At 35.7% G+C, this 15,704-nt stretch overlaps 1 protein-coding gene across 1 annotated transcript in view; it reads left to right on the plus strand.

The window, feature by feature from the left end:
* The window catches only part of TMPRSS15 (transmembrane serine protease 15), a 135,118-nt gene that overhangs the window by 86,778 nt on the left and 32,636 nt on the right, over window positions 1-15,704 (plus strand). The window contains exon 18 of the mRNA XM_045389191.3: window positions 1,530-1,662. Coding sequence (XP_045245126.2) covers window positions 1,530-1,662 — 133 coding nt within the window. The remainder of the gene's footprint in view (window positions 1-1,529; window positions 1,663-15,704) is intronic.

A 15,704-nucleotide genomic window follows, 5' to 3' on the forward strand; every position in this document is an offset into this window, starting at 1 on the left:
TCATGTTGTAACCAATAAATATATAGAATTAAATTTTTTAAATTTACAGCTAATTTTTTAGAAAAATTAACAAAAAAAGATGAATTAAAGAGATTAGATTACTCTTGTGGTCATTTTGACCTAAATTGATAAGAGTAGATTACGGCCTCTAAACTAAATGTGCAATGTTCCTAACATCTCAAGTTTAGAGATTGATTGTAGTTTTTCTTAAGAGCATGATGGAAGGTCATGCTCTTAAGAAAAACTACAATCAATCTCTAAACTTGAGATGTTAGGATCTATACAGCACATAAACAGAAAATAAAGTTATTTGTGAAGAGTATACCTAACAATATATATAAACTTAGCTTCTGAAAGACAGAAACTCAAGTTTAGAGATTACTTTAGGAATTCCCACCCCACCAAAAAGTACTCTTTTCTTTGTACTTGCTTTTATACCATTTGATTTCTATCATCTCATTCATCATTTTACAATCATTTTGAACAGACTTTTAAGACCATTAGTGGCCAGGTACAGACTGGACCAAGTTAAGCGAGTTCATCAAGGGAGGAAAATATCAGTAATTATGGTCTTACCTACAAACACTATGTTGTAATTCTATAAAATAATGCTACATTGTTTACCCTTTTTTCCTATTACAACAACAGTTAAGAGCAGTGACTATAGAATTATACAGACTTAGGTTCAAAAACAGCTATGGCCCTTACTAGGTGTGTGAAATTTGGCAGCCACTTATCATTTCCAAGCCACAGTTTCCTCATGGGTGAACTATAGCTGATTTTTTTTTTTTGAGAAGGAGTTTTGCTCTTGTTGCCCAGGCTGGAGTGCAATGGCACGATCTTGGCTCACTGCAACCTCTGCCTCCCGGGTTCAAGCGATTCTCCTGCCTCAGCCTCCTGAGTAGCTGGGATTGCACCCGCCAACATGCCTGGCTAATTGAGCATTTTTAGTAGAGACAGATGTTAGGAACATTGCACATTTAGTTTAGAGGCCGTAATCTACTCTTATCAATTTAGGTCAAAATGACCACAAGAGTAATCTAATCTCTTTAATTCATCTTTTTTTGTTAATTTTTCTAAAAAATTAGCTGTAAATTTAAAAAATTTAATTCTATATATTTATTGGTTACAACATGATATTATTATATATAATATATATATAGGATGTATGGAGAATGTATATATAGAGAATGTGTATATATGTATATATAAAATGTGTGTATATATGTATCTATAAAAAGTGTGTATATGTAGAGAGAGAATGAGGAATGATTGAATTATGCTAATCAACCTATCCATCACCTTAAATACTTCTCGTTTTTCATGATGGGAAAATTTGAAATTTTGCAATTTTGCAAAATTTAGAAATATACAGTACATTATTATTAACTATAGTCACAGTGCTGTGTAAGAGATCTCACAAACTTATTCCTCCTGTCTAACTGAAGCTCTGTACTCTGAGCAATGTCTTCCCATTCTCCCCACCCTTCAGTCTCTGGTAACCACCATTATACTCTCCGTGTCTTTAGTGCGTCTTTTCAATGGCACAACGAACAACAATGGTTTAGTGCAGTTCAGAATCCAGAGCTTATGGCATACAGCTTGTGCTGAGAACTGGACCACCCACATTTCAAATGATGTTTGTCAACTGCTGGGACTAGGGTAAGTAATTCTACTGAGTTCCCTTTTAAAAGATTCTCAAATGTTTTTATTATGATCAAATTAGATTTAGCAAGAGCTTTAAAATTCATAAAGTTATGAATTTAGAAAATACACATTAGCAAAAGGGAGAAAATTAAAATCTTGATTAACCCTATTTTCAAATAATAACCACTGTTGGTAACCTTTGTATAGTGTATAAATGTAAGTACGAGTAAATATTATATAAAATATAATATGCTCTGTTATACAAAATACTTATATGTGAGCATTTCTCATGATTTTAAAATTTTTAGATGACTTTTAAAAAAATGAACTATTTCATTTTATGCTATATCATAATATACATAAATAATCACAAGGGTACTACAGAGAATATGATTTTGCTATATCTTTGCAACACATTTACAATAGTTTTTTTGGAAAATTTATAGAGGTACTATTGTAGTGGGAGAGGTTTTGCAAAATTTGTAAAATATTTTAAAAATTAAAAATTTTACATAACCTCTTCCACTACAATAGTATTTCTATAAATTTTATATGATAGAAAGATAAAGAAGGATATTCTCAGGAAGGATGATGCAAGTAAAAATTCCAATTAATAACTCATCAAAAATGTATTATACCTCCCAGTCTAATGCCATAATAGCTTGCATCAAATATGTAATTTCGCCACATTCGTTTTTTACCTTCCCATCAAGTCTTAAAAGTAATTAGGTAGAAAATGAAAGTAATGAGTAGCAATAACATACTTACTTTGCGTTTTACAACCTGTCAACTCTAACCCACCATTCTGATCCTTAAACACATATGATTTTGAAGATTTAATGATTACTAACCATATTGGTTCACATGTGGTTATCTTTATAACTTATAACACTGTATCATTTAAAGTTTGTTTGTCATATTAAACTATAAGGTCTATAAAGGGAAGAACCGTGTCTATTTTATACATTATTGTAATGCTAAAATCTAGACTAATCTTTGTCTTTAAAAATCAGAGCCAAATACTTAAGCAATAAATTATATTATACACTCTATGTACATGTAAATATAGATATACCTATCTATAAAAACATATGCCAAAAGTTTTCTAATTATAAAACATATGCTTTTCTCTTAGGTTGATTCCAAATGTTGGCTATTGTGAATAGTGCTGCAATAAATGTGGGAGGGCAGATATCCTCTTTGATATACTGGTTGCCTTTCTTTTGAATATATGCCCAGCGGTGGAAATGCAGGATTACATGGTAGTTCTATTTTTAGTTTTTTAAGAAACCTCCATGATGTTCTGAATAGTGGCTCTACTAATTTATATTTTCCCCCAACAGTCTATGGGAGTTCTTCTTCCTCCACATCTTCACCAGCATCCCTTACTGCCTCTCTTTTGATAGAAGCTATTTTAACAGGGGTGAGAGGTATCTCACTGTGGTTTTGATTTGCATTTCTCTGGTAATTCGTGATGTTGAGCATTTTTTCATATTCTGTTGGCTATTTGTATGTCTTTTTTTGAGAAATGTCTATTCAGATAATTTGCCCATTTTTAAAGTCAGAATATATGTTTTTCTTTCTTGTCGATTTGTTTGAGCTCTTTATATATTCTGGTTATTAAATGCTTGTCAAATGGATAGTTTGCTGATATTTTCTCCCATTCTGTGGACTGCCTCTTCACTTCGTTAGTTATTTCCTTTGCTGTGGAGAAGCTTTTTCACGTGATGTGATTCCCTTTGTCCATTTTGGCTTTGGTTGCCTGTGCTTTTACGGGCTTACTCGAGCACTCTTTGTCCAGACCGATGTCCTGGAGTGTTTCCCTCACTGTCTTATTCTAGTGGTTTCAACATTTTAGGTCCTAGATTTAACTCTTTAATCCATTTTGATATGTTTTTTCTATGTGGTGACAGATAAGGGTCTAGTTTCATACTTCATAGAGTTCTCCAGTTTTCCCAGCATCACTTACTGAAGAGATTGTTCTTTCCCCCCAGTGAATGTTCTTGGTGCCTTTAAAAAAAAAAAAAAATCAGTGGGCTGTAAACATAGATTTATTTCAGAGTTCTCTATCCTGTTCTCTATTCTGTTCCATTGGTCTGTTTTCCATTTTTATGCCAGTTATCTTGGTTACGGTAATTTTGTAGAATATTTTGAAATGTGGTAGTGTGAAGTCTCCAGTTTTTTTCTTTTTGCTTGGGATTGCTTTGGCTCTTTGGTGTGTTTTGTGGTTCCATATAAATTTTAGGATTTTTAAAATATTTCTATGAAGAATGTCTTTTGTGTTTTGATAGGGATTGCATTAAATCTGATAGAGATTGGGTAGCATTGTTATCTTAACAATATTAATTCTTCCAGTCCATGAGTATAGGATGTTTTTTTCATTTGTTTGTGTCATTTTCAATTTCTTTCATTAGTGTTTTACAGTCTTCCTTGAAGAGGTCTTTCACCTCCTTGGTTAAATTTATTTCTAGGTGTTTAATTTTTCTGTGGTTGTTATAAATGGGATTACTTTCTTGATTTCTTTGTCAGCTAGTTGGTTGTTGATGTATAGAAACTGTAATGATTTTGTTTTGTTCATTTTGTATCCTGAAACTTTACTAAATTCAATGATCAATTCCTTTTTTTGGTGGAGTATTTAGGTTTTTCTATAGATAAGATCGTGTCATCTATAAACAGAGACAATTTGACTTCCTTCTTTCTAATTTGGATGCTCTTTATTTCTCTCTTTATTCTAATTGCTTTGTCTAGGACTTTCAGGGTTATGTTGAATAAGAGTGGTGAGAGTAGGTATCCTTGTCTTGTTCTAGCTCTTAGAAGAAAAGATTTCAACTTTTTCCTGCAAATATAATGATAACTATGGCTTTGTCATATATAATCTTTATTGTGTTGCGGTACATTCCTTCTATACCTAAGTTAGCTTCTAACAGTTGGACTGAGAGCTTCCAGTTCCTGTTATATTTCCAAATGCTTTGCATTTAGAATGGAAACTTCCCGGCTCCAGGCCTCATCCAGGTGATGTCAGCCTCATCAGGAACGCAATTCCTATCAAGAGCAAAGAGAGGAAATGAATTTCATTATTCATTATATAAATAATCAATTTAGTTGAACTAATTTACACTCCCATCAACAGTGTAAAAGCGTTCCTTTTACTCCACATCCTCTCCAGCGTCTGTTGTTTCCTGACTTTTTATTTATTTATTTATTTATTTTTGAGACGGAGTCTCGCTCTGTCGCCCAGGCTGGAGTGCAGTGGCGCGATCTCGGCTCACTGCAAGCTCCGCCTCCCGGGTTCCCGCCATTCTCCTGCCTCAGCCTCCCGAGTAGCTGGGACTACAGGCGCCCGCCACCTCGCCCGGCTAGTTTTTTGTATTTTTAGTAGAGACGGGGTTTCACCGTGGTCTCGATCTCCTGACCTTGTGATCCACCCGCCTCGGCCTCCCAAAGTGCTGGGATTACAGGCGTGAGCCACCGCGCCCAGCCTGTTTCCTGACTTTTTAATGATCACCATTCTAACTGGCGTGAGATGGTATCTCATTGTGGTTTTGATTTGTATTTCTCTAGTGATCAGTGAAGATGAGCTTTTTTTCATATATTTGTTGGCTGCATAAATGTCTTCTTCTGAAAAGTGTCTGTTTACATCCTTCACCCACTTTTTGATGGGGTTGTTTTTTTCTTGTAAATTTGTTTAAGTTCTTTGTAGATACTGGATATTAGCCCTTTGTCAGATGGATAGATTGCAAAAATTTTCTCCCATTCTGTAGGTTGCCTGTTCACTCTAATGATAGTTTCTTTCACTGTGCAGAAGATCTTTAGTTTAATTACATCCCATTTGTCAATTTTGGCTTTGTTGCCATTGCTTTTGGTGTTTTAGTCATGAAGTCTTTGCCCATGCCTATGTCCTGAATGGTATTGCCTAGGTTTTCTCCTAGGGTTTTTATGGTTTTAGGTCTTATGTTTAACTCCTTAATCCATCTTGAGTTAATTTTTGTATAAGATGTAAGGAAGGGGTCCAGTCTCAGTTTTCTGCATATGGCTAGCCAGTTTTCCCAGCATTGTGGAAGACTGTGTGACGATTCCCCAAGAATCTAGACCAGAAATACCATTTGACCCAGCAATTCCATTACTGGGTATATACCCAAAGGATTATAAATCATCCTACTATAAAGACACATGCACACGTATGTTTATTGCAGCACTGTTCACGATAGCAAAGACTTGGAACCAACCCAGATGCTCATCAATGATAGACTGGATAAAGAAAATGTAGCACATATACACCATGGAATACTATGCAGCAATAAAAAAGGATAAGTTCATATCCTTTACAGGCACATGGATGAAGCTGGAAACCATCATTCTCAGCAAACTAACACAGGAACACAAAACCAAACACTGTATATTCTCACTCATAAGTGAGAGTTGAACAATGAGAACACATGGACACAGGGAGGGGAACATCACACACCAGGGCCTCTCTGTGGGTGGGGGACTAGGGGAGGGATAGCATTAGGAGAAATATCTAATGTAGATGATGTGTTGTTGGGTGTAGCAAACTACCATGGCACATGTATACCTATGTAACGAATCTGTACCTTCTGCACATGTGTCCCAGAACTTAAAAAAAAAAAAAACTCAGTGTCTAGTTTTCTAGATCTTTGTTCATATATGTACTTTTAAACTTTTTATAAAATGGGTTAAACCACATTCTTTTGTAATTTCTTTCTATTCCTACTTTTATTGAGCATATTTTCTATAAATAGCATATATTAAAAATCTATTTGGTTTATGCATATTAGTCAGTCTTCCTGTACTTCAAATGTGTGTGTGTGTGTGTGTGTGTGTGTGTGTCATTCTTTTTATTCTACTTGTAAACTTTAACAAAAACTCTTTCAACATGGGGAGCTTTCAGAAATAAAGTCTTGGAAGAAGGCAAGTTGTAGGAGAAACAATGATTTTTGATAAAGAGTCAATAAAACCCAGAAACTGACAATCTTTTATTTTCATTTCAAGTAAAGAACTGGGTAAGTGGCATTCATTCCAAGTTCCTACTTTAAACACTAATTTTACTTCAATAGTGAATTCAAAGGGGTGAAGTCCTAGGAAGCCGTTAGCTTCAATTGCTTGGGAGCTGCTATCTAGACTCAGGAATTTAGTTTCTAAAGATTAAGCTAAAGAGATTGGGTACTTGACCTCGCTTCCACATTTGATGCGCCCGAGTGTCCTGGATGACTGAACTTTCCCTGCCCAGGAGATTTGTGTCTCAATTCATCACCTTTCAAAGATCGCGTATGATTATAAAAAAAAGGAGTTCTTTCCATTGTGGTTTGTGAATTTTAACTACATTGTTTCCTGGAGGATGTATTGGGTTCAGACGAGTTATTCGCAAAGGTCGAAATGATCAACGCTTTACTTTGACAGAAGTTTTTTCAATGAATTTGAATGAAACATGTTAGTTGGGTGACAGCAAAATGTTGATTCCTATATTTACATTCCTTCCAATGCATTGGAAGGAAACATATATCTTTATTACATTTTAACAGTATATAATGTAAATATATTATTATTATTCCTGGATCAGAAATCTAAGCACTGGTGTTGATATTGTATCTGTTCCATGAACAAATAAGACATGGCTTTCTGTGCTTATGTGGTGATGATAGACACATAAACAGACAATTACAATATAATGTGATACATGCAAAGTGCTGTAGCAGAACTTAAGTCATTAAAGGCATGTCAAGGAAGGTTTTCTAGAAAATGGCCCGAGCTGAGTGGATAACACACAGCTCTGTTCTATTTACTTACATGGTTTTCCCCAGCCAGATTTTACTCTCTAGTTCACTGATCCCATTTCCCGTGAATCATAGTCCTTCTAACCAGATACAGAGACAAATAACCAGATTTTTAGTGTATGTAACACAAGTAGTACATCCCATTGCCTTAGATACAATATTTTTGATGAAGGTCAGGTGCTTGCTTTCTTCAGAAATGAATCAAGTAATCTCTGCAAAGACTTTAATCTTTGAGCCTGTGCTTATTAAATAGTTTCCACAGTGCTCTAGTAATTGAAAGAAAGTTATATCCTTGATGAGAATTTGTCTAGACTGGTGCATGGTAACTGAAAGAAAACTTAGTGAGTTTAAAATGATGTGTGTTTGCTGCAGTAGAAAGTAATTTGGTAGTCAATTTATTAAAAAGCCACTGTAGTCTCTCAAGATTATTTATGCAGATAGGGTACAAAATGCAATTCCCCTCCGATTCTAGTAAATCATATGATTCTAGTAAATCATAAATCATATGAGTAAATCATAGTAAATCATTTCCTTTCTTTATATTAAACATTTTCATTTTCTACCATTTATTACATGCATAAGTAAAAAGTAACTTGAATAACTTTTTCATCTCTTTGATCAAAGTATGAAAGAAAACATTTTATACTGATGCAACAATAAAGGTTAAAAAAATCTTAAGGTCATGCTTTTTTAAATGATATATCCTAGCAAATAGCATTTCCCTGTTACAACCCAATATATAAATGATATAGCTGATATACCCTGCTAAGTCATTAAAATCTGGAAAAAAAATAATCATTTCTGTAAAACTTTACAGAATTTAGGAAATACTAATATCTCAAAAGTGGAGTTAGTTATTTGTGTTCTAAGATGATGGCCTATAAGGAATTGGTGTTAATTTTTAAATCCCATATTAGTCCTGTCCAAGATCCTTCTAAATATCAGGAACATCAAGTTGAGCCTTACATTCTTAAATGCTAATAAATGGAATTACCCCAAGGTTCTTCCTTTGCAGCTGTGTTTTGAAAATAGTGGGGGGAGAGATTAAAACGTTTTCCGATAAGCCTTTCAAAAACATAGAGCATAATCATTTCGATTCTTATGTAACCACCACAATGAATTTGTTTACATAACTTAGCACTGAGTTCCAGAACACTGGAAATAGAACCTGTGTTTCATCCTCGTTTAAGAAGGCGGTAGACACGTAGCGCTTCTGCCCTTGTTCATATTTTCTGCCAATGTCCCAAAATGTTTAAGTATGTGGGGAAAACCTCGACTTACTACAACTCAGGATGCAAAACAACAACACAGATATGGGAACAGTAAAAAAAAAAAAAAAAAAAAAAAAGTAACCTTTGGCTTTAGATTTGGCTTTAGATGATTTTTATTTAATTTGCTAGCTTTACACAGAAATAATTAAATAATATTTTACATTTTTAAAATTTTTTTATTTGTAACTTCAGTACAGAAGGTACTTTCATTCTTAGCTATGTTACTGTGGTAGGGTGAGTGAGAAAAGCTTTGGGCAAGATGGTGGAAAAAATCTTATTTTAATTTGGTTTAATTGACTTAACTACAAAGTCCATCATTTACTTGAAGTACAAATTATAACTCTGATGTTTTCTCCATTTTAAAATTAGAAATGCATTAATTAAAAATAATTAAAGAGCAAATCATTAATAGCAAACTACCATAATTTGATACTTTTTAAACATTAATACTTAATAGGTTTACTATCTGGCAGGGTGGGGGAAAGCACAGTGATAATTATGTCTGCTCTGGGCAAGGAGTGACATTAGGTGTACCACTGACTTGTAATACAACAGCTACATCAGCTCTTAAAGGTACAGCCTGGTTATACATGAGGATCACCTAGTCTCAGCCTCAGACCCTTAGATTCAGAATGGTCTAGGTCAGTGAATCTCAATGTGTGGTTTCAGGACAAAATTCCATCCCAGCATGGAACCACCTGGGATAAATTTATAGAAATTCAAATCCTGGAATCCTGCCTCGGGCCTACTGAACCCAAAAAGTCTAGAGTAAGGCCCAGCAATCTGTGATTTAATAAGCCCTACAGGTGATTCAGATGCATTCCAGAGTTGAGAACCACCACCTGGGGTATGTGCTCTGAACCTTTGTTTAGTGTCATAGGCACTTTTGTCAGTCTGGGGAAACTTAGTTTGGAGAATCTTCTTTGTCTGTCACTCCTACTTCGGCTTATACTTTTTAGTATGTATTTTGTCACCCAAGTGAGACTTTGTTACCAGGAAATTAGTAAGAATATAATTACACACGCAAAAGAGTATTCTTAAGTATATAAAATAAAACACACAGAACTACAAAGGAACTTTATTACATTAAAAATAATTATCAAAAATTTTAAAATCCATGGAAATAAATATTTCTTTATTAACATATTTAATAAGATGTACTGGTGGCTCTAATGACTACTGTAATATCAAAGGTGAACATAAATGATATTTTATATATGTATCTAGCAACTGCAATATGATATGAACATATCTGTAGTTTGTTATGGTGACCGTATTTTAGATGTTGCTAACAATTTTGTGGTTACTCACCTACATTTGTATCAGAAGAAGAGATTAAAGGTAGGAAAAATAAAGATATAATTATTTATTTTCCAACTACAAACCTCCTATCTGTTATCATGAACTACCAGGGATTCCAAAGAGGAGAAGGGCCCTGGCTAAAGGGACACCCAGAGGTCTTAGTTCTTTAAAAGCCCGAGGTCATTCTGACAGAGTAGTCAAGACAAGCATGATCCTTCATATACTCATTTCAGTAGAAAACAACATAGAAGTTATGCAAAGCATCCCCAAACTTTGACGGTTTGATTTCACCTGGTAATAAAAACAAAACAAAGATACACACACACACACACACACACACACACACACACACACACACACACACATCAAACAACTTTTTTCTATGGTACCAGGTTTAAATACCCTATTGAGAATTATCTGACCTAATCCAGGACATTTCTTAGCTTGTCCTAGCGTACTTTGACTTTGTTAGAACCACCCCGTACCCCCACAAACCCTGGCATAGATGAAATCACATCAGAAATATGAGAAGGATATCATCAACAGAGTGAAAAATATCCATAGCAAGGTTTTCACCACCCACAGACTGGTATTATTTCTTACTTGGAAAAACATTATTCCTCCTTTCTCCTACTAAGTATTTGAAAACATTTTATTGGGAATCAAGAGACTTTTATGAAATGTCTTTGCACTGCCACCATTCAGGGAGAATCCACCATTCAGGGAGAATCTTCTTTGTCTTTCACTCCTATTTTGGCTTACACTTTTTAATATGTATTTTGTCACCAAAGAGAGACTTTGTTGTCAGGAAATGACTAAGAATATAATTACACACACAAAAGAGGGAGAACATCTCTTTTATGTTTTGGCACAATTACAAATCATCTGCCAAAAATTATCTGTAATGTATAGGTATTTACTTTGTTATATAAAAACAAGAGAGTATGTTTCCCCCCAAGGCAATGTCCTTTATCATTTCCTTAGATCTTGTTATTTGGAAAAGAGGAGGTTTCTACATTCTAAAACAGACATAGGTAAGGAGAGAAAGCCTTAGCTCTATGAAGTTTGTAACAAAACCTTCCTTATTCATTCTAGTTTTCTTCAAAAAAGTGCTTCCACCTGCTCAACTTGTAATTAACGCTGCATATTCTATGAGATGAAGAACAGTTTTTGAATAAAATTGATGAAATCCAATGAAATAATATTCCCTTTTTCCTCCCTCCCTTTAATTTTTCCTTCCTCTTTCTCCTTTCCTCATTTTCTTTCTTCTTTCCTCATGTGCTTCTGTTCTTTCTTTTTTCCTCCATGATGTTCTTCCATTATCTCTTTTCCAAAAAGGAACTGAAGTCTATATAACAAAGTACATATGCAGTAAGGTTAATAGAATACTACAGGAAAATAAGATCCAAAGAAATAAAGAGGTAAATCTACAAAACATGGAAGGTCAGTGTAATTACTAACACTTATGTCTGAGATTCCTGGAGACCCAGGCAAAAAGGAAAACATTAAAAACCATATAATTTTCCTGATGAAATAAGATAAATGCTAACAGTTACACAGGGATGACAAGTTTTGCCCAACACTAAATTCTAAAGGAAATTTCACTCATAGGTCCTTAGAAAGTGATAATGCACTGAGAAAACTTAATAAGAAATGTAGATATGTGTGCCACATGCCTTCTACTCCAAACAAACAAACAAACAAAAGAAGAAACTCCAACAGCAACAGCAGCTAAGGAAACAATGTTAAAGTGGTTGGCATTGCCCAAGGTTTCCAAGATGTTGCCCATGAAGAGAGCCTGCCTCTTTGACAATTTCCTACAAGTATCACTTCTCTCAGACATATTTTTGGTAGGAAGCCGGTACCAGCAGTTTCCTTCCTTTGTAACACCGTTACACCTGTAAGATAACAGAGAATAGCTACGAGACTAACCTATCAATTTACCTCTTGCTCTTAATACAGTAGCTTGCACAAAAGTAGAAATTGATTAGGTTAAGATAATTGTTTTTATTGACATTTCTTTACTTCTGAGTAAATGCCACCAACTCTTAAGGGTGGAAGTCAGAAAATCTAAAATCAATTAAACTTACCTGTTTGCTATCACAGGGCTAGGTGTGTGCTAGGTGTATTGCTATAAATGCAATACATGGTTAAATAATTACAGTTGAAATGTGTCCAGTTCAGAAATGGCATTTACCTACCTGCCTACATACCTTTACTCTCCTAGTGGGATGATGTGCCATCGAATATCTTCTATCCATCAAGCCCCTGCCTATACAAATGGTCTCCCCTGCCTTCTGTCGTGCTCAATCAATCCCCTTCTTTCCCTTCAATCTGAAAAGAAACGACCATCCTTCTCCAAAAGCCTTTTCAGGGTAATCCCACCTGGCTCTATTCATGACTTAAACCTTTTGGGGTGTGAAATGAGCTACAGTGCCTAGCTGCAGTATTTGCAGCAAGCGTTATTATTCTTTTTCGCTTTAGTGTGTCCAAAGGCCTTAAAACATCCCCGCCTAAGCTCCTGCTCCAGGGAAGAATTCTTATCACAGAAAATGCAGCCTGAGAAGTGAGACAAAAGAGAAGAAACCTAGGCAGGGCCTAAGAAGAGAGGCAGAAGATTTAATACCATGCAAGTATTCTTGAGATATCCTTTTTCCTCCCTAGAATTCATCTATGAGTATATTTTTATACTTCATCTATGACCTCCAAAATAATAATGATTGCATCTATATGCTTCTTTTCTCACATGGAATAAAGTTTTCCTAAAGTAAGGCGAGTTCTTTGAGGTGATATAACCCATAAAAATGGCAATAAAAGCTTAGAAATAGGTTTCCGGGAGGCATTAGTGTGTCAACAAGGTAATGCTATATGGTGTTTCTATGTGATACTAAACTTCTGATTTCAAATAGCTATGTGACTGTGTAATGAAGCTATCTAAATCTCTAAATCTGGAACATTTTTAAGATTTAGAAAATGTACAGTCTAGTTTTAATCTTCACAGAGTGCCTCTCTAAAAGTCAACAACTAATTTCCTTGCAGGAAAAGAAAACTGAGGCAGTAAGAGCATCGGGTGCATGCTTAAGTTACAGAACGTAATATAATGCATTCCCTCTGAATTCAATTTTTTAGTAGTTCTGAGATTTTTGTCTGTCAAAAGTAAATGGTGACTTCACATAGGGTAATCTTTTATTCTATCGAGAAGATTTTTAGTATATATTTATTGCCTTGTGATTTCTTAAAATAAGGAATAGTTTGTTGTAAACTGCTGCTGCTTTTTAATCTGTTTACTGTGCATACAAAGAAATAAATTGTGCTTAGTCAGAAAAAGAATGAATTTGACTTGGCAGGATTTGAAATGTAAGTAGTCCATCACAAATCCCAAATTTCACATGTGGAACTGACATCTGGAAAAGTATTTGTATGAACTGATGGCCCTATACCCTACTCCTATGTTACTGGTAACAATATTTAGTACAAAAATGTAATTATGGGATAATTTTGTAACTATTTTTGAAGGAGTATTTTGTTCAGCTACTCTAAATAACCCAAGACAACACATTTATATTTGTTTTCTCTTTTTTTTTTTTTTTTTTTTTTTTTGAGACGGAGTCTCGCTCTGTCGCCGGGGCTGGAGTGCAGTGGCCGGATCTCGGCTCACTGCAAGCTCCGCCTCCCGGGTTCCCGCCATTCTCCTGCCTCAGCCTCCCGAGTAGCTGGGACTACAGGCGCCCGCCACCTCGCCCGGCTAGTTTTTTTTTTTGTATTTTTAGTAGAGACGGGGTTTCACCGTGTCAGCCAGGATGGTCTCGATCTCCTGACCTCGTGATCCGCCCGTCTCGGCCTCCCAAAGTGCTGGGATTACAGGCTTGAGCCACCGCGCCCGGGTTGAGAAAACTAAAGTGTTGAAAAGATCATCTCAGAATATAACGTTACACATCTTTGATCCATGTGTATATTTATCTCCAGTTTTATCTGCTGGATAGTGGAAGTGCCACCATGGAGCAGCATTTGAGAATCTCAGGGTGGAACAACTGGCATTTACCAAATACCCATTATTCTTAAAAATTTGTTTCTAATCGACTTTCCTTCTAGAATAGGCATATGTTTAAAAAAAAAAAAAAATCACGTTAATCCTATCTGAGTGCATGCCAGAAGCAGATGTGTAATAAATAGTCTTGCTTTAAAAATATTTATAAATATTTTTTAAATACTTGTTCAATTCAGTTTTTGTCCAGATTTTGGTGTGAATTTCCAGAGAAATTAATGTATCTGGCCGGATGCAGTCACTCACGCCTGTAATCCCAGCACTTTGGGAGGCCGAGGCAGGTGGATTACCTGAGGTCAGGAGTTCATGACTAGCCTGGCCAACATAGTGAAATGCCCTCTCTACTAAAAATACAAAAAAAGTAGCCAGCTGTGGTGGCACACACCTACAGTCCCAGCTACTTGGGAGGCTGAGTCAGGAGAATCACTTAAACCTGGGAGGCAGAGGTTGCAGTGAGCTGAGATTGAGCCACTGCACTCCAGGCTAGGCGACAGAGTGAGACTCCGTCTCAAAATAAATAAATAAATAAATAAATAAATAAATAAATAAATAAGCAAGAAATTAATGTATCCCTTCAGGCTCTGTCTTAAAAGAGATATGCAAGGGACAGGGGAAAAGGATAGCTATAGATAAGTGAAGAGTCTAAAATCTACCTCTCTAACATCTATTTTTAATGATGCACCTTCCAAAATGTTTCCTCATTTAGACATGAGTGCCTTAAAACAGATTATTGGGTAACTAGAAGTCACTTTGGATGTCAAAAAGCAGAGCCTCGTGCCAGTAGCAGAAAAAGATGCCATATTTGGCTATGACATGTTTTCCTGTCTATAGCAGGCACCAGGATCACCTGGAGGGCTTGGTAAAATACAAATAACCCGGCCCTACCCTAGAGCAGGCCTAAGACTACTGGCTAAGTTGGCCTCGAGTGAGCCTGGAGAATTTGCCTTTTGACCCATATTCTCTCCTGAGGCTGATGCTGCTTGTCTGGAGAGCATCACTTTGAGAATGTGTCATGGGGAGTCAGGAACATGGAAAACTACCTAGAAGAATGTTCAACACATGGCAGGCATTCAGCCGAATGAGGACTCTAGAAATGTGATCAAACACAAGAAGATAAGAGAGATGTCTAGAAGAGAGGTCGGAGAATGACTCTCCCAACCAACCAACTTTACTCTGGCAGCAATGATGTTCACTAATTAACCAATTCCAATGATGTTCCTGGAGCCTGCAGACAGCAAAACACAACTAAAGCCTCTTTAATTTGAGATGGCATCCCTTGATATTTTTGAAGGCTGAGATTACCATGATGATTTCTACCAAAACCTGCAAGAATGATAAAATTCAAGGTCCTCTACGATCTGTTTTTATCTACATTCGGTCTGCTCTAAATGTGTGAGTCCTTAAATATAACTGTTCTGCATCTGTGAAGTTCTTCATGACCTGGAGCATTCCAGACTTTCTGCATTCTCAGCTACCCTTTGATGTCTTCATACCTGTTTTGTTTTCTAAGCCATAGCAAAAGCATTTTATATAAATATTTAAATGAGATTTTCCTTCTGCCCACTTGGAGGAATACCATCATCTCTAACAATAGGAATTCCAAGGCTCATCTTTCCTTTGGCAAATTCATTTCAGGCTTTATTAAAG

Source organism: Macaca fascicularis, chromosome 3 (genome assembly GCF_037993035.2).
Source record: "Macaca fascicularis isolate 582-1 chromosome 3, T2T-MFA8v1.1".
Taxonomy (NCBI): domain Eukaryota; kingdom Metazoa; phylum Chordata; class Mammalia; order Primates; family Cercopithecidae; genus Macaca; species Macaca fascicularis.